This window comes from Saccostrea cucullata, unplaced genomic scaffold (genome assembly GCF_032062105.1).
Source record: "Saccostrea cucullata isolate Sc308-1 unplaced genomic scaffold, CSIRO_AGI_Scuc_v1 ctg713, whole genome shotgun sequence".
Taxonomy (NCBI): domain Eukaryota; kingdom Metazoa; phylum Mollusca; class Bivalvia; order Ostreida; family Ostreidae; genus Saccostrea; species Saccostrea cuccullata.
This window is the reverse complement of record NW_026921547.1, coordinates 112,277-137,860: the sequence shown is the minus strand read 5'-3', so window position 1 is coordinate 137,860 and position 25,584 is coordinate 112,277. Positions and strand designations below refer to the sequence as shown.

The 25,584-nt window shown below is 33.6% G+C and overlaps 1 protein-coding gene across 2 annotated transcripts in view; it reads right to left on the bottom strand.

Annotated features, from left to right (window-relative positions):
* The window catches only part of LOC134260301 (netrin receptor UNC5C-like), a 77,501-nt gene that overhangs the window by 13,901 nt on the left and 38,016 nt on the right, over positions 1 to 25,584 (bottom strand). The window contains exons 4-12 of one of the 2 annotated variants that reach the window (XM_062742869.1): positions 24,182 to 24,550; positions 17,384 to 17,487; positions 13,799 to 13,979; positions 11,499 to 11,666; positions 9,012 to 9,173; positions 7,035 to 7,106; positions 5,048 to 5,128; positions 2,480 to 2,605; positions 228 to 293 (exon numbers count right to left, since the gene is read on the bottom strand). In XM_062742869.1, coding sequence (XP_062598853.1) covers positions 228 to 293; positions 2,480 to 2,605; positions 5,048 to 5,128; positions 7,035 to 7,106; positions 9,012 to 9,173; positions 11,499 to 11,666; positions 13,799 to 13,979; positions 17,384 to 17,487; positions 24,182 to 24,550 — 1,329 coding nt within the window. The remainder of the gene's footprint in view (positions 1 to 227; positions 294 to 2,479; positions 2,606 to 5,047; positions 5,129 to 7,034; positions 7,107 to 9,011; positions 9,174 to 11,498; positions 11,667 to 13,798; positions 13,980 to 17,383; positions 17,488 to 24,181; positions 24,551 to 25,584) is intronic. The other variant, XM_062742870.1, reaches the window with a different exon arrangement.

Here is a 25,584-nt window from a genome sequence, read left to right as displayed (position 1 = left end):
TTCCACCACAGTGTGTTAGAATTTATTTGTAATAAATATAAATACTGATGACTGCACAAGTGATTTCATAATTTCACTTCCAATCTATCAAAATGAATTCTCAATGCATAAATAGTGTTTTTAAGACTGCTGAAGTAACATTTGAATGTGTTCTTCTTTGAGCATGCAGTTTGTGTCTATAATGTGGTTAATTTTTCGGTGTACTAGCTAACTTAAGAGATCTCTACCTTGTCCTGTCTTGTTCTTTTTCTCGCCATTATTACCCAGCGTAGGAATATTTCCTGCAAGGTAACCTAGTGGGAAAAAAAAATATCACTTAAATTAATCAAATAGAAATCATGATTTTTTTCCCACAAGTAAAAAATTTTATTGCAGAATACCAGTACATCATTTAGTCCTAAAAGCCATTTTCTAAATAAAACAGACAATCCCTATTACATTTTATTTTTTACACACTTTTTTTATAGTTTGAAGAATTGATGCAGGTAAAATAAAACTCAATACATTCCATCCATTTATGGAAAGACACCCCACGAACCTTTTACATGATGGATCTATTGGTAAAAGATAAACACTGACATTACTATTAAAGTCAATTTTCAAGACCATAAAAACTCCCAGATAGGTTTTAGTCTATAGTGCTATTTTAGCACTCATTAATTCTGATGGATGTATACATTGCTTTTATAAGTCAAAACATGCATATAAAAGTCTCCTTTGATAAAATGCAGCATTTTTATTTCTGTCTTCTGTCATTTTCTATACTTTACAGGCACAGGTGTGTATTTAGCCCTGCCAATCTGCATCAGTAAAACACTTTAGTTTACTCTTTGGTCAGTGAATGGTCTTGGAGGAAACTTTCATCTGATATCAGCTTCCATAGAGTTTGTGTGATGAATAGTCCAGCTTTCTCACCTATATATGAATTAATGATGTTCCCTCTGATAACGGCTAAACTTGACTGTCGTTTAGCCTTTCTATCATTTGAAAAATTGATGAAGCACACACACCTTGCCTAATACTGGAGGCTAATGAATATCTCACTTCATTAGAGCTTTCAAAATGTGAAGATTATCCATTAGTCTATACCTTTTAGGTGTGAATTACTTAAATATTACTTATCATGAAAGTATTAATTAACAGATATGATTTTCTTAAACATAAATTAATCCAAGAGTGTGAATACAATGGCGCATTGCTGAAATGTTTAAAAAAAATTCCATTTATACATGTACATGTACAGGTAGCTAATGGACTGGTATAGCCAACTTCTTTGCTTTAGTATTCATTTTTTTCCTTGACAAAATATTATTTCACTTTAATCAGGTATTCACTGTATAAACAACTGCTATAAACATGTTTTACTGTATTTTCATATTTAATGGAACTTGAGTTTCAAATAGGTGTGCAATGTACTGCTCCTCCAGAAATAAATTTCTAACATATTTTTATGCAAGAATTCTAACTGTTACAGAATTGAGACATAAAGCAAGATGTAAGCGTTCCAGATGAGACGAGTAATTAACAACAAAGTCCATCATTCACCTCTTTGTTTCTGTCAGACTTATTTGCCACTAGCTCTCATGAAATTGTGTATGTTGAAGAATTTCTTTAAAGAATATTATACTTGTCTTTTCATTGCACTGTGACAAACTTATAAAATAACAATTAATCAATTTATAAAGATCCATGTTTCCATCATCAATTTTTTTTATAAACACATTTTTAAAGAAAAAAGTACATGGTTTACTGCATGAACACAGACAAATCATTCAAAAATAAACATTTGCCAGAGCACTTTACAAGAAAACATTTTGATTTATATTTGTTATAAAAAGGAAAGCAGATCTATTGAAATTTCATATCTGTCCTAAAGTATACAAGGGCTTAAGTTTTGGAAAAAAATACTTGAATGGAATCGTGGGATGAATTGATCTGAGAAGCAGCTTCCAAAAATATGAAATTTCATATTCATCTTAAAAGAGGGAGTCATGTTTAGTCTGCTGAATAGAAAGGAGACCTAGAATTAACCATTTAAAATTAACTGTGATTATTATTCCAACCTGAGAGAGGCCTTAATCCCCAGACCCAATAAAACTATGGAGGTCAGCCTGTACAACTTATATGCATCAATGTTATGGGAATTCTATTTCATAATGCCAAACGATTTTGTCCTTTCAGTTCAGTTTAAAATATTCATATTGCAGACCCTTCAACCAAAGGAAATACTAATGAATTCCGACACTTTTCTCCCTAGTTTCTCCAAAGGATTTAAGACTTTTATTACAAAGAATTCTCTCATCTGAAGAATACAAGAATAAAAAGCAAGCCCACACTTAAAGATTTTTTTTTCAGAAAGCTTGAGAGCACTCGAGTTGATTTACTGAGTTTTGATTTCTTTTGTTGCAAGTACCATTGCATACACATAAATAAAAGGTTCCTAGGACTCAAGTTCTTGCTAAGTGTTACATATATATACCTTGGTTTTGATATTTTCTTCTCAGCAGGAAAACAACAATGGCAATGACAACTACGAAGACAACGACAGCAACACAAAGTCCGATGATCATAATCAGAGTGTCATTGTTGTTGGACGTGTTTGTTGCTGAAAAATATGTAAGAAATATCAATATTATTTTCATTTAGACAAATTCCTATTTTTATTAGTTGAATATGTCTTAATTAATACAAATTCTGATTCATGCACCTTTAAGTTAAAAAGAAGAATAAATGTGTGAAAATTCTAATTTTTTTTTTTCAATTATTATTCAGCAGTTTTGAAAACTTTTTTTTCCAAGTAAAAGATATGTCATACAAATGTACGTATGCGACATGCCACATTTTACATATGTGCTGGGTGGTCCTGTACCGTGTAACAGATTTGCAGCTGGCTTGTAAAGTGGTCACATGACTGATGTAGACAAGACTAAGAAAGAGTAGATGTCTATTTTATGACCCACTAAAAAAGCCTCTTATTAGCTGTAATTACTTAATGGGACATGAAAGTTGTGTTTTTGTATTGTTCTAGATGGAAACACAACAACCATTATTCATCTCTGTCAAATCAAAACTTAACCACTCGCAATCCATCCAAACACTCTGCACTGTTATCAATGACATCTTATTTAACCAAATATTTTTTATTTTATTTTTTAATTGCAAAAAAATTGGGGGGGATTTAAACATTAAATTCTGGGAAACATTTAAGAAATTAGTTTGGGGTTTTATTTTAAAATTTATGCATAAATTTGTGCATAAAATTGTTTGACATCCACAGATTTATTTGAGATGGGTGATATAGATGTCATGTTTTCCTGAGATCACTTTACAGGGTGGGGGAAGTAGCAGGAAATGTTTGATTGCAGGCTTTTATCTAACCCCAAAAAATTCAAACAGACAAATCCATTAGTTTCTTAGACAACATGATATGATAAAACAATATATTTGAACAGGTGGGGGTAAAACAACTGTCTGGATTAACAAAAATCATTTTTATTTCTGATTTTTTTTTTCTCTAAGAAACTCAAATAAAAAGATATTTGAAAAATAGAAGAGTCAACAACATTTTATCTTAATTCTAGAGATTTTCTTGTTGAGTTTTATTTGATTTTGCAAAATCTGCAACATGTGACTTGAAATGAGGAACCAGACTGTTTATCTATGAAAAATCATACAAATGTGTTGTTTTTATACGGTTCCTTCCGATTTATGGACAAGATTAAAATATTTCTTGAATCTTTTCTTTGATATAATTCTTTCTTAATAAAGAAGAGAGGCAAGCCAACACATTGTTTTTCTCTAACAATTATCTGGACCTGTCATTTTGACAAGTTATAGCTTATAAAAGATTGACATTCCGATAGTTCTGCTCTGGGTTGTCTCCACTTGAATTATCTAATTTCTGCATTTTCTATTCTCAGCATTCACAGATGAAAAAGCATGTGAAAGAACAAACAGTTAATATATACAGAAGATTAGAGGAATGAAAAGATACATGCATGATCAGAGAGATCATTTTTCTTGGCTAATGATAAAGTGAAAAATTTGTCTCGGAAAATACATTTTTCTTATTTAGTTTTCTCTTCTGCCAAATCAATTTTCAACAATAAATCAAGCAATTTGTTTTATTTTATCAGGGAAAATATTTCAAACATAAAAATCCTTGAAATTCTAAAGACAGTAGAGTTGAAATTTGAAGATTACCTGGGTAGAAGAATTGATATATATGGCTCTTGATCCCTTAGATTATGTCACCTCTGATTTACCCTCTGTTGAAACATGCAGTTTTAAGATAATATAGCTCAAACAACAAAATATAATCTAAGGATTCTGATTTTTTACAGAAGAATATTGCTGACAATAGTAAACTATTTTGTACATAAAGTTTTTTGAATGACAAAATGCCTCATTACGACTCTTGACAGGTTAAGAGCAATGGTTCATCCTGGTGCCTTGCAAAAACAGGGATTCCAAAATAAAACTGTAAAAATTATATGTCATCTGCTGTCTCATTAATTAACATAAAAAGAGATGACAATTCACATCTCTGGAAGAATTTCCCAGCTAACATTCTTGGTATATCCCAGACCACCTGGCTGTTGCAGTAGACCAGAAAGTTTGGGATTGGGACTTACACAATTCTTGGATTTTAAATTACCAGAGAGGTTAGAAATGGGATTGCAATTAATGGTACTTGGATTTTACTAGAAAGATTGGGACTGGGATTTTTAGATGCATTAGATTTTACCAGAAAGGTTGGGGTTGGAATTTTAATGGTACTTGGATTTTATCACGGGCACTGGAAGTTAGTGTAAATATATAGTATGTGTATGTATAAAAATGTTTATACATACACATACTATATATTTACACTAACTTCCAGTGCCCGTGGATTTTATCAGAGAGGTTGGGGTTGGGATTTTTATACTTGGAAATTATCAGAAAGTTTAGGATTGGGATTTTTATGGTACCGAGTACTTTGGTTCTACCAGAAAAGTTGGGAGTGGGATTTTTTTAGTACTTGGATTTACTTGGATTTGACTGTTACCTTCTCTGGATGGTTCTTTCTGCCCCTCTGGATTTTGTCCAACAAATCCATGATCCAAGTCCTCTCTACCAATTCCTTGGCCTGTAAAGAGAAATTTATCATTACCTGTACTTTTTTCATACTGACAAGACAATAAATGGACAAACACTGGTTACTGTTTTTGCCACCTCTGCTAACAATATGCTGTCTGTCAAAAAACAAAGCAATGTAACATTATTAATCAACATATAAACATATGTACATGATGTATGAGCAAAACATTAATTTTCAGGAATTCTGCATATACAAGTAATGGCAGCAGATTCCATGCACAGCCATTGCCATAGCAATGCCAACCTTCAACCAGTCATATAAATGTTGAAGTCAAGCTGCTGCTAGAAACCCTCTGACCCTTTGCAATGTGGAGGACAAAACAAGCAGAAGAGTTGACATTTAATTCATCACAGGGCCATCAGACATGGTGGAAAATTGGTACCTTTAGCACAAGGGGTAATAAATATCGGTGTCACAGGACAGCAAATAATGACTCCCTCCAACTGACCAGATGGAAATGGAGGGAATGGACCATAACATATTGATGATTTATTGAGAGTTTTTATTCCCCAATCATGAAGTCATAAAAAAAGTTTACACTCAGATGAAGTGTTTATGAGTCAGAAATTGGAATTACAAGCAAGGTTCATTCAAGTTCAATTCACTATTTACTATTTCTCACAATTCTATTTTTCGTACATTTTTTTTAATTCTATGATTTTCAAAATATATGACTTCTAAAGCATAGAAGGGTAAATCTACCTATGTCTATAACAAGCTTCTAAAAATACAGGTCAACATGGGCAGAAGAGGTCATGTCAATTAAAAGATACTGCTAATCATCAGAACTAATCAAAACATGCAAAAAAGATTTGACTATACAGAATCAAGTGCTACAGAGAATCTATCAAAAAAGGCTGTAAAATTAATTTATATACTAAATAACAAAGTATTTGTCTTTATTTCTTGTACAACACATCCATTATAATAAAAAATATGGCCACACAGGAGGGTGGAATTCCTTCTTTGCCCAGGGGGTCCACTGGATCCCATAAATGTCAGTAAACTTTAACTACCTACATGGGTTTTCACTTTACAGAGCTAGCTTTTACATCTTGTGTGTAATAATGGGAGTCCTTCTGTCGTCAACATGTGCAACCAGCAATGTATAAAATGATGGACTAGTATACCATCGAAATCCCAAGTCTAGCCAGCAAAGGACATCCACATTGCAAAAAAAAAAGAACTAAAAACCTTGAACTATGATGGACATATTCTGTGCTAGAGAAAAACAGTTGTGATGTAAAGCCACACATAACCATTAATTAATCAACCTCCCTCATCCCAATCAACACTTTTTTTTTCATTAGCCCAGGGAATCTTTGTACCTTTGGGGACCTTGTTAATTCTTAGCTTCTCGTTACACCCGCACTGGTTTAGCATGCAATATACAAAATTAGTATTGATTTGTGGCTCTCTCCGATAGGTACTGTGTGCGAATTTAATATATATATTTTTCATTTTGCACCGATTTCTCTCGATCAGATATTTAAAACAGGTTAAAAATGTGACATGAAAAATGTCTCTGCTAATCTTGTTCCTGCAAAAATGGATTTGACAAGTTAGTTTTTTCTCTCTTTCCTTTGGAATTGACAAATTTTTCACATTTGCCCCTTATCAGATCCATTTACTTTAAAATGTGCATTAAAATTCCTGCTAAAATTTTTCTTCTCCAAATAGATTATACATACACATTGTGAAGTTAGTTCCGTTAAAAATTATATATTAGTTCTATGCACTTCCAATATCTTGGTCATGATCTGCATATCTGGATATTGAAATAAATCAAGCATTTTTATATTAGTTTCAAAGGTATATAAATAAATATGAATTATTTTGGAGTTAGAAGTTATCACACTGCATGCTGGGAAGGCTCGGACATGACCTCTCTTACCGTTGCCTGGACTCGCAGCGTCTGCAATTGTCGGATTAGTTGGGGAAGGACCGAATATCTCTATTCGTTTTCCTATAAACGATAAAAGAGGTTCATCATTTTTTAGCTATCTAAATTTCAACTGGAGTACCTTAATTGTAAGAAGTAAACACCGATATCTGTTTTCTGGTCTGATTATATTTTTTGTTTTTTCAAAGAGTAAAAGAAAGCTAATTAAAAGATATCATCCACAGAATATTTATTGCCACTGTAAGTATTTACTGTCAAAAAAAGGCTGGTGTACTATTAGATCTACATGTATCAGAAATTGCCTCTTTGTCAAGTACCGGTATTATTTAATGAATGAAAAATTGTCTTCTGTTGACCAATTTTTATCAACCAATATCTGTGATATAATCTTTCAACACAGTAAAGAAAAAAATATTCAGAGTGTGAAAGCTGTTAGGCTTTTTGGCTTCAAACTGTCAAAGAATGATTACCCATAATACCCGGAAAAAATTAAAACCTAATACTGCGATAAACTTGTTAATAAATCCTGCCTGCAGACTATTAAGTTAACAAATCAATGGGCTTTCTAGCTTTCATGTATTTTTCTCTCAGTTGGTCAGAATTAGTATTTACTGTGATGTTCCCGATTACCATATCTAAATATACTACACCTACCCACTGGAACAAGTAATGTAGGAACCTTTTATGAAAAGTCTAGCTGTGAAAACTTAATTAACAAAAATTCTTGTCAAAAATCATTCATTGATCAGGGAAAATTGTGCTGACATACTACTTTCAATATTTTTCCGCAACTGCTGTTCCTATTCATTTAAATACTATTTTTAACAATCACTTGCAGAGATATATTTATTATATATTTAACAAGCACTATACCATGACATATTTACTATTTTCAAAAGCTTCAATTACAAAATACGGTATCAACACCCAGCTTTATCGGAATTCCCTTGGGAATCACTGAAACCAAAACCATTCTGGTCAATTTGAAATTCAGAGATAAAAATTCTCTTTCTCAGCTTAATTAGAAACCTATCAGCCCCACATAGACAAGAAAATACATAAATGCCAAACTCATTTTTGCTGGAGGAGATTTCATCAAGTCAAGAAGGGGGTCTTTATCTCCCCCCAAACCTCCCTCGCTTCCAGGGGGAAAATTAAATTAGCAACAACATCACTAATTCAGCAAGTGCCTTAAGTTTTTTGGAAGGAGTTACCCCTATTTCTTAATTGCTCATCATCTTGTAACACTATCTATATGTTTCTTTGCCATCAAGAAGCTTTTTGCTAACAACAAAAAGGTTGGTACAGTTTTTATACCTGAACAGAACTATTTTTCCCTGGCATTCAACAACTAATAAAAATTTGCTTCAAGGAAATAATACCACGGGAGGTGATGTTCGGGGAGTTGAAAAACTAGAGAATTTAGATGGTTAATCTGTGCGAGAAATAAAACCTCTAATAACTCTAAAGATAAGTTTATTCATCATGAGTCAACTTTTTGTTAAAGAAAAAATTAAGGAAACCTTTCTAGATAAAGTAAATATACAAGTATTCAGGAATCAATTTTTTGAGACCTTCATTATGTAAGTAGATTCCAATACTTTACGCGGACCAAATCTTTGATTACTAATAAACATTGCAATATTGTATGCGGTATTTAATGATTTTCCACCGCATCCAGCCAGCAGGCAGCTGACATTAAAAAGACAAAAGGTTACAGCATGAAGAGTCACTGTCTCTTCCTGACACATCCTGTAATCAATTGAACGTCGATGGCCACGAAAAAAAGTTTTCCAATGGGAAATACACTTAAGGCATAAAGTACGGCATAAAACCAGTTACTTTCCACCGTTACAATACATTGTATCCTATAATTCAATACTTTTTTTTAAGTCAAGAAATTCATTACAAGAACTGAACAGCAATAGAAGGATGAAATTTTTTTGTTTGTTGGAAAGTCCCTCTCACCTCTGCAGAGTCCTCCAGTACAGTTCTCTGAATCTAGGTCATTCCCCCCACAATGTCTCCCCCCATTCTGTGCGGGAGGGTCATCACATGCTCTCCTCCTCAGGTGCTGACACTCAGGGCTGCAGGTTGACCATGAGGTCCAAACACTCCATTTTCCATCCACTGATTAAAAAAACAAACAGAATTCAAATGTTAAAGATTCATGTTCATCAGCATGATAATCTTGTATGCAAGCATGCAACAACAAATCGCAATTCTGCAGGTTTTTGATTTTGTAAAATTTCTGTTGAATTATAACCACAATTAGCTATATATCACAACATGATTTATTACATTCAAATAAGACTGAAAAAGCCATCAGTATCGAATAATTGTAGCTCAAAGAAAACAAAATATTCTCTAGAAAGTTGCATGTATCTAGAGAGTAATATGAAATAATTCATGCTGTGGAAATTGTTCACAACAGTCTAAAGAGAATGAAAACTCATTAGGGAACAAAAATCAGAGAAAAGTCAGACCTTTTTTTAAAGTGTGATACATGTACATAAATGTCAAACTACAAGAAAAAGGGACACTGGAGTTTGAATTGATCATAGATCTAATACCATCCTAAAAATGGTTATATACTATTCAAAATCCAGCTGATTGTTATTTGAAAGAGAAATGATTAAGCACATTTAGTATAAATATAAGCATGTGATCAAAGCACACTACTTTCTTACCTCCTCTTTCTGAAGTTAGCAGTTAAGGGGAGACAATGTAACAATTAAATGGTTGACATTAATGTGTTAATAACAATGATTTCTGATCTAATCACTACAGCTTGCATGCCATAAGAGAGAATCAATTAAATGGAAACTTTTTTTTATTAATTAAATTAACATGGAGCATAGAAATCATGGTTATTGAGTAACAAAAAACAACAATTTCATGTTAATCGAAATGCAAATAAAACAAGCTTTGCATGCGGAGCTACAAAACAGCAGTAAACGAATATAATTTTATGACTTTGATCTCAACGAAATCTCTTCAGATAAAACTATTAAGCAAGCTTTGCTAATTGTAACATGCTTTTTAGTTATTCACTTGATAATACTGAGAAGCATCATTCATTTTCAGCCTGACACGAAATCAATATAGTTACAAAAAATCCGATGCAATAAATTCTCAAACCCATGAAGCTGGACAATATTTTTTCGCGTTGTGCAGCGATAAGCACAGAGCATTAACACTGTCACCCTTAGCAAAAGGATAAAACAGTAACAAAACAGAACCGTTAATCTATCGGGGAAGCAAAGATTGGGTATGAATAAATTAATGAAGCATGATGCGGTTAGAATTCCAATTCTTGGAGGTTTTTCGCCTCCAGGAATATTCTTTGTGAATTCAAATGATTCAATGCAGAGATCATTCCGTAAGATTGCAGAAAATGTCATCAATATCGGCCAAATCAAGGTTAACTCCTTCAGCTTTCCAACAGCATTTAGCTTTATTTGATCAATTTATGTCTTTTGCATGGCAATAGATAGGTATAAAACAAAAGTTTAAGGGGGTAACTGATAAATACAATCATGTGCACTTTTCATAAAAAGCCAATTTTCAAAATCAGTCGGGGAAATTTATAACTTGGTCAATTATTTGAAGGAAAAAGATTCGAATGTTTGCCATTTTATTAAAAATGACAACTTGGACTTGAAATAAACATTTTGATTGAGGTTAATTTATTTCAGGAAGACCTTAATGGCTTAAGATTGAACTTAAGGCTAAAGTCTTCCTATCTTTCTTAGAATGCTCTATTTCACAATGGTCCTAACTTCATCAAATGGACCAAAGCCTGTGAGATAACCGCCACTTAAGGAAAATATGTCCCTACGACTTTTTAATGGCTTTACGTCTTATCCTGTGCTTGAAGCATGACTTAAAGCTTTTACACTGATCTTTATTAATATCGGGACTTTTTTCTCTAGCTTTTTTATTACTGATGGGACAAAATGATGTGTTCTAGTTGTCAATTGTTTCACTTCATGATGTAAATGGCTTGGTCTCATGCAAACTTTTTCTTAGTCATCACCCCCTTACGCTACAAGCCGTGAGAAAAACTTGCAGGATGAGGCAATGTTCCGATGGGGAAAAGGGGGCAATTACAAAGAATTACGGCCGGCTCCAAGACTATTTTTCTTCCTCCCAAAATCTGCATATGGTTCAATAAAGCCTTTTGCTCATTGGTTGTCAGATAATGTGGCAGCTTCATGGGCCATGCACCAATTATCTAAAGGAATCTAAACAACTGTGCAACTAATTCTCAGGAGCTTTTTTTATTTCGAATTTAAATTGCAAAAAAAAATAAATCTAGCCCAACTGCTACAGCAAATTAAGAAAAACATGCCATGATTATACCAAGCAATGTTGACACAAGTCACAAATTAAAGATCCCTCTTCCACAACTCTCTAAGTGAAAGTGTCATTGGTCATTTGTTCTATACACACCTGGACAGATGGAGCTGCAGGCATTGTAACTGGTGCTCTCCCCTTCACACTGTTTACCCCCATTGACCGGGGCTGGATTGGTACAGGATCGCATTCTCCGCTGTTCTCCTCGGCCACATTTAGCCGAGCACTCGGTCCACGAACTCCAAGAGGACCAGCTCCCATGACCTAAAATTCAAAAATTTCAATTTTAATTCATTAAAGTAGTTCATTATATACAGATATAGTAATAATTCTGAAGTTAAACAAATGCTATATTAATGTTCAAAGTTTCCATTTCCCCAAATCATATTACATGTATTTCTGATTCCGAAGTTGGTTGACCTTCACATGTATGACATACATGACTACATGTACTAGCTTAGTACATGTACTCCTCATTTTATGAGCAGCCTTGATGAGATAAGTAAAAGTTCTTTGGCCATGATGCTTCTATATTAGATTAGTGTGTAATTCAGGGAAACCAGTGCTGCATTTCTGTTTCAAGGTTCCATATACCCTTTCTACCTAACCATCTCAAAGCGGAAAAAGACTAGGTCAATTTAACTCAATTATTCTGCCAGACAACATCATACATTTCAGAAAGACTTCTCCCTCAGCTCAAAGGCTTTTTTACAGCCATTGAAGAGATACCAGTCCCAATTATACATCCCTGCAGCTGGCAATTAGTCCATATTTACAGACACAGAACACAGCTACTGCCACCTGAGTTATAACCTTTTCTTATCCATTCAAACTCCCGAAATTAAATCGCCATTTACTGGAGATAAAAATCTTAATTGAAAGATAATCTTTGAAAATCCATTTTTCTTTGATAATAAAGATGCAGGCTCGGCTGAATTTTAAGTAGGATATTAAGTTTGATCTGTGGTGCATTAATATAAATGCAGTGTTAATATGAATACATAATTTTGTGGTCTTTTTTGGAATTACGTATATTTTATTGTCCCTGTGAGGTTAGAGAGCCTATTTATATTCATGAGGATATCTTCATCATTTATCAATATAGTTTTTTTTTTACTTGAGGTCTTCATTATGAAATTACATTTTTCTTCCCTCCCTGTTTATGGGAAAATCATTCAGAGATTTGCCACTTTTCAATATCAATTCACTCCCAAGAATATTAATTACATATCATTTCTGATACAGGTATTATAGTGCATCATAATCTGAAAGCTTATACAAAAGCATGATTTTCTTTCAATATTATTTTTCTTTGGATAAAAATCAAAGTCTGTTTTCTTTACACCGAATGACATTGGTTCTTTTTAAAACTTTTATTTTTATTCAAAGAAATTGCTCTAAATATGGAATACGAAAAACATTTTAAGTCTTCAGCTTCAATCTTTACAATGCACATGGTGACCCGTCAATATTTCGATACAAACATTCCATTGAATCTGATTTGCATTCTTTTTGAGAGTGTTATGATGTAGTAGAATATGATGAATGGATGGCTTCCTATAAATTATACGGTATTGTTAGAGAAATGACATTCATTCTTACAACTTTATCATTTTAAAGAATTTTTAAAATTCATTTGGCAGCTTTTTATGATTTACTTGAAACCTTTTAAAAAGTTATTTTTTCCATTTTTTTTTCCAACCCTTCCCTCCATTCCAATGTAATACAGTACATCAAGGCAATTTCTCTACATCTCAAGGAATTCCTACACTGTCATTTTCCAAAAGTTAGCCAATGGGCCATAAGTAAAATTTTCAAAAATTCTATTTCTGACTATACAGCACTTGCTCGGTCTATGATTTCAATCAGAATTTCAACTTCTTGTGAACTTAACCCTGAAAGTTTACATTATCAAAAATTGTCTTAAAACACATTTCATATCTGTTCTAAAATGAAAGCCAAAGTGAAGGAAAATATTTATCTTTAGCTGTCAATATTTAGGCTTGGGCAGGAAACATTCATCACGACCTATTTTCTTCTAAGGTCAAAGGTTATCCTGCTGTTTCCCTGGCAGACCCCAAAACCGATATGATGAGAAGTCAATGAAAGAAGGAGTCAACAAATCAAATATTGCATGACAAGCTGGCAGAAGGAGTGTGGCAGATTTCAAAGAATATTTCATGGAAAGTAAACTGTATAAAATTTATTGTATTTGAAACCATGCAAGGTCAAATTATCTTTTCCTTTTTTAAAATGTTCATGTCAAAGAAAGTCGACAAGTAAGGCATCAATTATTTCATTTCATGCAGTGAAAAATCTTCACCTTCAAGTTCAACCCCAATTGGGCTGCAATCAAAATATTAATTTTCATCAAGAAATATGACCTTGACCCTTACCATAAACAATAAGTGGTGCCGATTCACTCAGCCTCTTGGCGACCAGGTTTCTGGCTCCACATGTGTAGTTGCCGCTATCAGTGAGGCGAGCCTGGTTTATGAGGAGGTTTCCTTCGCTAGAGATGATGAAGTTATCATCGTTCTTTACATTGATCTCAATATTGTCCTTCAACCAAAACACCTGGAAGAAGAAAAAGACAAAATATGCTAATTTTTTAAAGTATTATCATGATGTATCAAGATTTATTTACTTCTACTATCGATGTCTCATGATGTTTGAATTCAAATGTATCATTATTCAATATTACACCTGATTCAAAACTTATAATCTGACTCTGCCATGTTGAATGGCAGTATAAATGTCTATCCCTTAATCTTGAGATACAGGTGCATTTTATCTAAAGGTTTTGAGGCATCAAAATTTGCTTGTGTACAAATTGCTGTTGCAAACTTTTTTCCCCAATAATTCACTATAATATAACATCCATCTAAATCACTTCCTGTTTATTAGAAACCAATCCCCAGAGAGTTAAAAGCTTTCAAATTTATTTGAATTCACAGTGATTTAAAAAAAAAAAAATCTAATTTGCTTAAAAAACAAAACTGTAAAATGTCTTGAAGACCACTAAATAACTTTAAATCTTAAGAATTAAACATCAAATAAACAGAGGATTTTTTCAGAGCTATGTGGAAAAGAGAAATTTGACAGTGAGGTGGGTAATTTTTTAGCTAAAGAGGGTAATCATTGATCCTATTTTAAAGTTAATACAGCACAATGACCACAAATTGCTGTGAATGTTATCCCCCCAACATTAAAATTGTTGATGAATGGATAAAACTTAATGTTTAACTAAGGAACAAATGGCCTTAAAGAATGTCTGAAGGACCATCATGGATGTTAGCTGAGGTATCCAGGTGTAAAATTACAATACTCAACTGGCATATAGAACACAATATACCATAATTCTCAAAGACCCAAGACCCTGGTGAAAAAAAAGGCTTGATTTCATATCCAGTAATACAATCACCCCATTTCCATTTCTTGAATACCTCTCGGCCACCGTGTTTTGTTTAAAAAAAAATCTATCAGTCGATCTACGAAAAAAGGGGAGATCTAAACAACAGTTATGCACAAGTGACACTCGAATGAACCCAAACCTTTATGCTGAACATGTCAAATTTTTGACGAATTGACAAAAACGGTACAGTATTTCACGGAGGATACCCATCTGCATTTGGGTGGCAAGCGGGCGTCGGATTTTTACCACATTCAAAATCAGTGCCCCTCAAAGCACAAGTCTGTTTGTCACACAAAGGCAATGACAAGTTCCTCAGGTGTGATAAGTTAGGGGTGATACAAACCTTGATTACGGAACTGTTAGATAGGAAAATCCTGATGCCTGTCAACAAGGCTAATAACAGGTGTGGGGTAGTTAAGTGTTTTAACAGGTAAAAAATTATCCCAAAATATGCTGTTTTGATATTGACACTTTAAAAAGACACTGACAAGAGGTGAGGGATTATAAGCCTATATATATTTCAGGCTGTCAAGGAACTGCTGTGATCAAAAGTTTTATGTCATAGTGTTACTTTGGAATGACATTTGTTTGACAAAATGCAGCCATCTTTTCTTTTCAAACATGTTAACACTCCCTTGAAATTGACTTTCAAAAAATGACAAAACTTACTTCAATTCCATTTATTATATTTCATTTCAATAGTCTTATAGAATTTATTTTTTTTTCTATCAAAATATTGAAAAAAAAAAAGAAAACTGAAATTAAATTATAGTATACTTTGTCAACTCTAAATGCTTTTACAACACATAATTATCTAAGTATTACATAAAGGTTCTGACAGAAAATTAACTTCTGAATCATATTAAAGAACGTCATATTTTTGATAGCAATAACCTAATTTGCTTTTATTTAAAGAAAACTGTACAGTTAAATACAGCTTCCTCCAATTATTATATCACATCCATGAATACTTGCTGACAGTTTGGTTCCGTGGCAAAAAGATTTCAACAATATAAAAGCAATTATTTGGCAGAAATGATTGGGCAAGACTTCCGATTCATTGAAGTTAGACAAAAAGGCAGAATTTCTGGCCACCCATTTTTCTATAATTTACTTGTTGAACTGCATTATAAAATTGCTGCAGCCTTAAAACATTCAAATTCTTCAGAAATTTTAATATAACCACACAATTCTACAGGAGCCTCATTTCATGATTTAAATACAAATTTTATTAAGACCTCAAAAGCTGTAATTAAATGAATGAAATGTTAAAAGGCATTTATTGGTACACACATTCTTAACAATTGATGGCATGATTTAGGTTTCTTTCTTCCATAACCCAAGCTTGTTGTACAAGTTAAGCAATCAATTCAGTTCTCTCTCCCCCTCCTACCCTTTTTTATACACAGGAAAATACATGCTAGAAAGAAAGCCCTGTTTCTAAAACAATGCTCTGTAAACTTGATGCAAAAAGGGATTCGTAATCTTCTGCAAACATGGCAACAAGTTTGACATTGGCTTTGATCCACCGGAGACTTTATGTTGCGATACAGAGTTCTAAGGAAACCTTTCTCATAACTCAATTAATGGAGGCTTTTTAAGAAGTGTCTATTACGTAAACAGAATTTTAACATGTATGTGTATATCTGTGAGATTTTGACCATAAAAGCTCTTTTGTGCTCTCTGAACTAATCTGGTTAATTCGGAAATTTTGTCGGAACTGTATATACCTCAGCAGGTGTTTCAATAATAAAACTCCCCAGAAACTTGATGACAGGTGAAATTATATCTAAAAATGTGAAGAAAAAAAGCATTGTTTCCAAACCCTGGTGCATATGCTAATGCAAAACTTAATGCATAAAACCCATAAAACTCCCCGTGTAATGCAGATGGTAAGAGAGATATTCTGTAATTTATGTCAATTTTACCTACTTCACACTCAAAAATTTTCATAATTTTCCTTTTCCATTTGGCCTAATGTATTTTTTAAACTAAAAGATTATTAACACACACATAGTTATTGAATCTTTGGCTCTAAAAAATCCAGCAAAACTTTTTCCTATAGCACTTAATCTTTGAGTGAACTGGTTATTTGCTAGCATGCATGTGGTGCTTGTTGTCAAGCACTTTTTTGTATGGGATCAACATTCAGCAACATTCTATGCTCTCTGCTTTAGTCCCAGTTTTATCTGTCTATATGTACTTTAAGATATGAGTGGTCTTGCACAGGCAGTTACCACAATGTCTCAGAAACACAGGATAATCCAAAATCTTTTAAGTCAGACTTATTAAACCCATAATTCATCCAGTGAAGTTCTCTATCTCTCCTTTTTTCAACATTTTGGTGACAAAATATGACTTCTTCCTTATACCGTTACAAAATACTTTTTCAGTCAATCACTTCACTGAAAACATCCATTCATTGTGTGTTCGCTATAAGCAAGTTTTACTATATGTGTCTTTGATAGAAGCAGGTTTTACTGTATGTGTCTTTGACAGGAGCAGTTTTACTGTATGTGTCTTTGACAGAGGCAGGTTTTACTGTAGTTGTTGTTCATTGACCTACCTCTGGTAAAGGTTCCCCCAGGGGAGGTAAACAGGACAGTTCTGTATCTGTAGACACCTCAGCTCTGGTCAGCAATGGCTGTCTCTCAAATCTCTTCCTCAAAACTGAAAATAAAAGACAGATATAATTAATACAGAATCCTTAACTTACATAATGTCTTGACTATTCATATACTTATACCTATTTAGGACAATTCCAGTACTAGTGCTAGCTTAGAAAATTTTTAAGAATTAAAGCTGAAGCTCAGTTTTACAAAGAGATATCATTGAGCTTTAAAGTATCCCTTATTTTCTTAGAGGGTGATATGTACAAGAAAGACTGGGGAAGTGGGAGGAAATCTGCTTATATCTTTCTTCTGATGGTCCTGAACAAGGAAATCATCAGTTTCAAAAACTTCCAACAATGACAGACATAGCCCAAAAATAACACATGTAATGGGGAAGTTTGAGGTTTTTTGAAATATAAGGAGAATGTATGATCTCTTCTGCTATTTCTAAGATGTAGCAGTTGCTTTACAAATAAAACTACCTTTCATTTCAGCAGACATTTAGTGCTGTAGAGAGAAAATTAATTTAAAAGGGTTCATTGCAAAATTTGCACCTTGCTGTAAAGAAAGGCAGCAGAAAATAGATAGCAGCTCATTCAAATTGGAATGGTGGTAGTCTTTTTTTTTTTTGTATTTAAACAGGTGCGTGCAATAAAATTTTTGGTTGTAGAGAGAATGCACTTCAACTGTTTGAATTCAGTTCCAAATTACACCTAAGCAAACACTGAAACATACTGAACGTTACCTGTCGCATTGTCGTAAACTCATAAAACGATGCCAAGGTGAAAATTAAGTTCAACATCTTCTTGTGTAATGTAGTAATCGATTAGAATTTAATTTATAAGGGGGAGGGCTTTAAAATAACATTTTTTCATACAGAGATTCAATTATCCTACACCTAAGCATTCTTTGACAGGCCTTGTTTACACAAGGTTCTCTGTACTAACTGCAACAGAGTGCAAGTCACGAACAAGCACAAAATTATTTCTTGCCAAGGCAATACAACAGACAGTTAGTAACTTTTTTTTAACTTCAACTCCGAATATAATCACAACTATTTGTTTAGGACACATTTGCAAATGACTTTCCTCCGAATAGTCCATGATGATTTTCTTTTAAGGTCAAAATCACCAAAAGGAAAGGGTGCTTATGACACCCTTACACTACCAGGTTCTTTTTAAGATATTTTTTTTGAGTCAGTGATTAAGAAATAATTTCTTTTGACACACTGAGGGCCAATTACAAAATCAAACAGAAAAACATGAATAAGACATCTTGTATGAAATTTAAGGAAAATAGCATCTAAAGGGATGCTAAATGATGCATGGACACTGCAGATATTAAATTGAATTTTTGTCACATCAAAATTTGGTTGTAATTAGGGTATTTTGAACATTAAAGGTTATTCATTTCTTTTTCATTGCTGGTTCCACCCAGTTCATGAATGTCCCTTATTGTGTTGCTTTTTTGTGACTGCTTGTTGTATCAAGTTCACTGTAAATTTTTCACTTTAACGAGCACAGACTTTTTAAGAGTTTGGTTCTTGGAACCAATTGTAGCAATATTACGAATATTTTCTCTATTATTATCATCATATGTCATATTTGAATGCATTAAAGTGCATCATGGGCTGAGCATTCGGTGCATTTTAGAACTGTGATAATGGTCAGAAATAACAATTATCCAACAATACATGAATTCTGTGAGATTTTTAAAATATTTTTTTAATGAATTGTTTCCATATTTCAAATCAAGGTTTCAACAGCATGTGCTACTTGGAAAGAAAACTTTTAAACACTGAGTTTGGGCGTGAGACGAGGAAACAGACAGAATGGTTAAATGCAATCAGAGGTCACGGCAACACATCGCAGAGTAAACACTGTCATGTAATGAAGGACTTGCTCCTTGGCTAAATTGTTCCAATACACCAGCAGATCTTATTCAATGTATCCTATTATTGGATTTCAATCAAACTAGATTGAAAATCATTCTTCTTAATGAGGTTTATAGCAGATGCATTTATTCTGCTCCAGTGTGCCCTTTAAGATGCTATTTAAGCATATTTACCATTGATCAAGTTGCGATTTTGTGTCGTATTGATTAAATTGCTTGGTAAAATACCATGCATCCAACCGCGGAAGCAAAGCAAAAACAGTGCCATCTTTGGGTACATTAATTCAAGCAATTTTCTGCCATCTTTTACCGATCAATACACATAAACATCTGTGAATAAATGATTTTTTGGATCATTTTTCTCAAGAAAAACATTATTGGAATGTCACCTAAAGTCATTAGGGATCACGAATAATCCAGCCAAACATTTCAAAGTGTGACCAAAATCGACAGTAACACATTGGTGAAAGAGAGAAAATGACAGACCGGTAACGCGCTGGCACAATTACCATAAACGCTGTGTTATCAGTAACAGTCAACAATTACATGCAAATCGGGCACATAAATACACCCAGACCCCGGATATTCCATTTGACATTGTTTTTACCGTTTATAGTGATGGGCTTTTCTGGACTGGAATCAGCAAATATTGAACATGGGCACAAACATGACGGATCAAAGCCAATCCGATCTTTAGACATACTTCTTGTCTGGTTTATTTCAATTTGGTAACCACTAATGTCACTTGTCTTTGACGGAAAACAGGGGTAAAAATATGTCCTTCATGTGCTAACATTCATTTATCATTTTCATTCTATTTCTCCCCTCAGCCAAACAACTATTTTTCCATGTACCTTTCTGATAATTGCTTGTCATAAAACTGCTAACACTTTTTAATGTGTCTCTGGTAAAAGTACAGGCAGAACTGAAGATTTGTTACTGTAACATGTTATTGAAAAAACATGCAATAGATTGGAAAGGAGAAAGGGGGGTTGATTAATTATCAAACCCTAGAAGTCAAGGAACCCCCCAGATGCACCAAGTGTGCATTTGTTGCAAGCAACTCAAAAGTATGTGGAACACATAAATAATATTGGTGTTAATTGCTCAGTGGCTTATTGCAACAATGCTTTATATTATCAGCCATTCTGGGAAAGATATGATAGCAGTTGAGGTATATGGCTTCTCCTCCTGGTGGCATCAAAAGTTATCCATCAGTACAGAGACTTCAGATCTTGTAGTAACTGTCTTGTGTTCATCATATGGTACACCCTGCCTCAACAGATGTTCCCATACACTTCAGTACCTTCCTCACAAACTATCAATCCACCGAGCCACAAAGTTAACAAATAAACCACTGTTACAAATAGCTGGGTTCATGCTGTGCTTGTTCTTTTAGCCTAGGTAAAGAAACTAAATATAAGTTCCTGATCATCTACCTGCATTCTCTCCAAGTTCATGTTTTGAGTTCAAGAATTCTAGAAGTATGATTATTACCCTAATTGCTACAATATACCTTATGTTTGAATTTTCTGATCTTGTATACAAATAAGATTTGCATTTCCGATGAAAATTTTTGTTTGGAGATTGTGTTGTAAATCTGTACTCTGTCTCTTGAACAACAAAAAACATCCACTAGATATGTACAAGAGACCTTAAATGGCCATTACAAAAATCTTGCTATGATTTATGATTCATCAAAAAATTTAGAATGACATAATCAAGCCAATCAGAAAAAATAAGGCAGAACAGTGTCTCAGTACTGAAAGACTTCATAAATCAGTAGTGGCGGGAGTTACAGCATATGCAAGATTTCAGGGGATCCATTTGCTTTATTGTTGGATAAGAAAAACATGCTTGAGACATCTAGACAAATATTCTTCTGTCATCAAAAACAATGCATGATAATGCTGATGAATCCATGGAGTATATATAATACAGCTGCTAGAAAACTTATCTTTTCTCCATTTTCTGCATTGTTTGAGAGTCGTGCGTCTTCAGCTATGTCATGAATGTGAAATAGTTAAATGTAATGAAGTTTTTTCCTTGGAAGATGTCCATAGAAATTGTGTACTTTTATTAGCTTTACTATAGTATTAATTACCTAGTGAACTTCAAAGTACACTTTTAAAAAACCAAGTTTTTGAGAAGCTATTTGAAAGAAAAATAATAAACGATATCCAATTCATAGGCATATCAACAAACTACATGTAGTCATTGCATGAACTGGAACCATCATGCAGCTTCCTAACCAGATGACCATATGGCCAAGTTCAACCTATACAGAAACCCAAACAATTTGATGCTAGCATACTTGTTACTCATAAATTTTGACCAAAAGAGACTTTTTGGACATTTGTTTTTTCTTTCAGTGTCTGCTGCTGTACATCTTGAAACAGCATGTGTCAAAAACCTGCTTTTTTTGTCTTCTCGTTGGCATATTTAGCATTTTTTAAAGGGGGCAAAGATGAAAGAAGAAAAACAGATATAATCTGAACAAAATCCCCCCAGAAACATATACAGCATTTGATGGTCAAAGAAAACCATGTGCCAACAATCATCTCTCTGATTCCGTGATTTAAAATGAATTTTAAACATCTTGGTGATTCAGATCAAGTTAGTTGCTAGGATACACAAAGTAGACAAAATCTTCTGGCATCTGCTGTGGGATTACCCGATAATTAAAAAATCACCCATAATGCTTAGTTAATAATCTCACAGCAGGATTTGAAAAACATAAATTACAATACCCCATACTGAAGTTTATCTAAAAATTCAATAGCTGTAACTGCCTGCAAATTGAAAACATTGTTACGATAATTCAAGAATGAACTATTCCCTAACCAGACCAATATGTTTTATTGGAAAAGGTGGCTTTCAACTTACAGAAATTTTATGCTTTCCCTGACAATGATTTATATTCATACTTCACTGGGGACTTACATCACCTTAATAGAGAAGTTAGAAAAATGTTTCAACACTTCTATGACTGTTCCCAGTTCAGAGAAGTTACAAAAAGTTTTATGAGCTGCAAGTCGTAAAAATGGCAATGTGTAATGAAAGAAAGCTTGGAATAACTCTTTTGCTCTAGTAATTGAGTTTTTTTTCTGAGGTTAATATATACATGAAACTCCTTTCAGTAAAGCCTCCCAAATGTTATGATGGTGACTCCCTATCAGTTCAAAAACATCATCAATTTTAATCCAACTCTGCCTATATAGTCACAAAAAAAGAAACTGAAGATAATTGTTTCCTCACAAGTCCTTTGTTTCAAAAACTCCAGTGTTGACAAAGAAGGAGTGAATGGGTACAGGCAATCCATCATTTGTGTGGTCAAATGAGTTGAGGCCATGTCAACAGACCTCAAGTGGTGACAAAGTCCCCCCACTTCAATCACTGTCCTCCTCTCCCAGTCACCAATCCATCATTTCAAATTGACAGTTTACATGCACAACTTTTTAATTTTTTACAAGTAAGGCTTGCCATAACAACAGTGCACTTATGTTTAATTTGTCAAACTCATTTTGTTTGTTTTCTCCATATAACGCTTATTGTTATCTTACGTCATAATGGTCATAATGAAAAGTATTCGTGGATCCATTGAAGTCACTTTCCTATAATTTATGTTGCTGATGGATTGGAATGTGAAATGTATTAAATGTATCTGTAACTAAAAAGAAGTGACAAATATATAATTACAGTGTAACCTGAGTATAGTGAACAAAGAAATGGAAAACTCGTGCAGACAATGGAGTCATGACTGTTTTCATCCAGAAGTAGAAAATAATGAAATCCCCTTCTCATAATGAAATACTGATACAAGAATGTCACTGGCATTTACCTAAATACACAGTGTTTTTCTGTATTGATGAATCTGCATTTCAAAGGCACCAGAAGTTAAGGCACAAGGGATTAACCAATCATGTTTCAATAATCTATGACACTACTGCACTCCATTGTTTACATTTTTTAACCACACCTGTTCTGAGGAAGCAGAAATAACCCTTCTTCTGAGCTAATCTTAACATTTTGTTTATAAATAAGCATTTATCACTCCATCAAAATTCGCATCAATCAAGAATATGTTATCACATTTGATCATATTACTTTCAAAAATGTTATCCATCCCCCGATAGAGGGGAGATAACCTATAACTTAAACTTGGAGGTTTATCAAGCAAATTTCAAATCAATTTCTCAGCAGGATTAAAGTAAACCTCTTAAATGTGTGTGCACAGTCTTATTGAAATCAATTTCTTTCTGGCCTGCTGAGAGAAGAAACACCCCCACAGCATGGCATAGTTCACCCAGGAACATTTCATCAAATGTCTGCACACTTCCCCATTTAAGCCTGCATAAAGTGATTGAGCTGGTTTACATTACAGAAAATCGTGCCATTAATCCCCCCTCACAGGCTGGTGGGGGTTTATTTTTATTTGGGGAAAATAATTAGGGGGACTTCTGATTGCTGTCCTTGTGGCTTTATGGTTAATTTTCTTTTCCCAGAAGCAGGTGTTTTCTATAATTTCATTGGTTGGACATATTACAGAATTAATCCTGATGAGAATAGTATCTTATTATGCATTTTGTAATGATAATATGGAGAGATACTTTACAAATCATCAAATTATCTGCAATTTGAAATGAACTCTTGCATGTATTTTCAATTTTCAAAATAAAAATAAATATAATGTGAGTATTTTGCAATTTTAACTGAATTTCCAAAAATTTAAGTTAATTATATTATCCAATTTGTAATTTAATAGTTTTAAGAAATTTACAAGCAGATAATTTGATGTAATATCCAAGTTATCCAAGTTCTCTTTAAAATATGCTTTGCATTAACTCTTTCAAACTTACATGCAATTTTAATGGTGCCCTTTTTACTCTTGACTCCACCCAATCCATTAGTCCCACTGAGGGTGTTGTAGGCGAAACATTCACACCAGAAATCTCCCCCAAAGTATTCATCCACATCATCTCTCTCCACCAGGACAATGGCGGATAAAATCTTTATGCTCTTTGCCTGATCCACTATGTTTTCCATTCTAGTTGGTTCCAACCACTCTCCAGCGCAGCGGAAATTGATGCGGACTGCATTGATGGCTTTGCATGAGACCTCTGCGGGCTTGTTCCGAACTACATAATCCACTTCCTTGGGGTGTTCTACAAATGCCGGGATGTCCTGAAAGCGACTCTTTCCAAGAGATGCAGCATCAGAGGAAAAATCTGCAAAAGATAATATATTGTCTATAAATTTTAATTCTTGATATAGAGATTTTTTTGAAAAATGGTTGATCAGTTTTAAGTGATAGAAATTTTTAAAAGTTTATTACAAGCTTTCTTTTCATTTAATTGAAATATACGTGGCTTCCATTCGATACATTTCAAGAAATATGATTAAGGCAAGGTATTCACTACGACTTAGTTTGTCATAAATAAGTTTGACTGTATTTACTGGAAAAACAAAGACAAAGGAAACAATTTTCAGGAATCAGAGAAACCATCAGTGAGATCTTAAGCCTCTTGTTAACCAAGTGTGTTGAATGAATACAAGTTCTTGATGAGAACCTATTGTCTACGGAGGAACATCTTAATCAACAGAATGTTTACATACATCAAATGCAATCTGTCATTGGACCCAGCAATGCATTTTCCACCCTGCCCATAATAACTAACACAACTCTATAGTTTTCAAGTCATGAAAATATGATGATGAGAGATGCAGAACCGTGTTCTTCTCATGGGCAAAATAAATATAATCACCATCATCTTAGCTAAAAGCGCTTCCATCAACCTGCTCTGTTCATACCATTGATAAACTGGCTACTTTACTTTCATTCTATAACTAATGTTCCAAGTCATCCCTTAAAACATGTAATCAAGATAAATGGAAGAATTGAAGTTGGAAGAGATATTAGCTAGCAAGAATAGAGATATTTCTTTAAAACCCAATTCTCATATCTTTCTCCAATTTCAAAGAATGCCTTTGACTAAGAAAATGAAAAAGAATGTGGGTCACTGCACTAAATATTTTTTCGCAGTTCATGCTCATCAAATTGGCAAGCTTCAAACAGTGTCTTCTCATGCACACAATGTTTGTTTTCATTTGTTTTGCTTATTTAACAATCAATGAGAAATTACTGCAGCTGTTGGTGTGCATGTTTCCAAGCAAAAGAACTCCTCAACCTTTTCCAAGTGAAGACCAAAGCTCTCGATCAGACAACAAGAAATAGCTGGTGCTCACTCAGATTTGCAGAAGT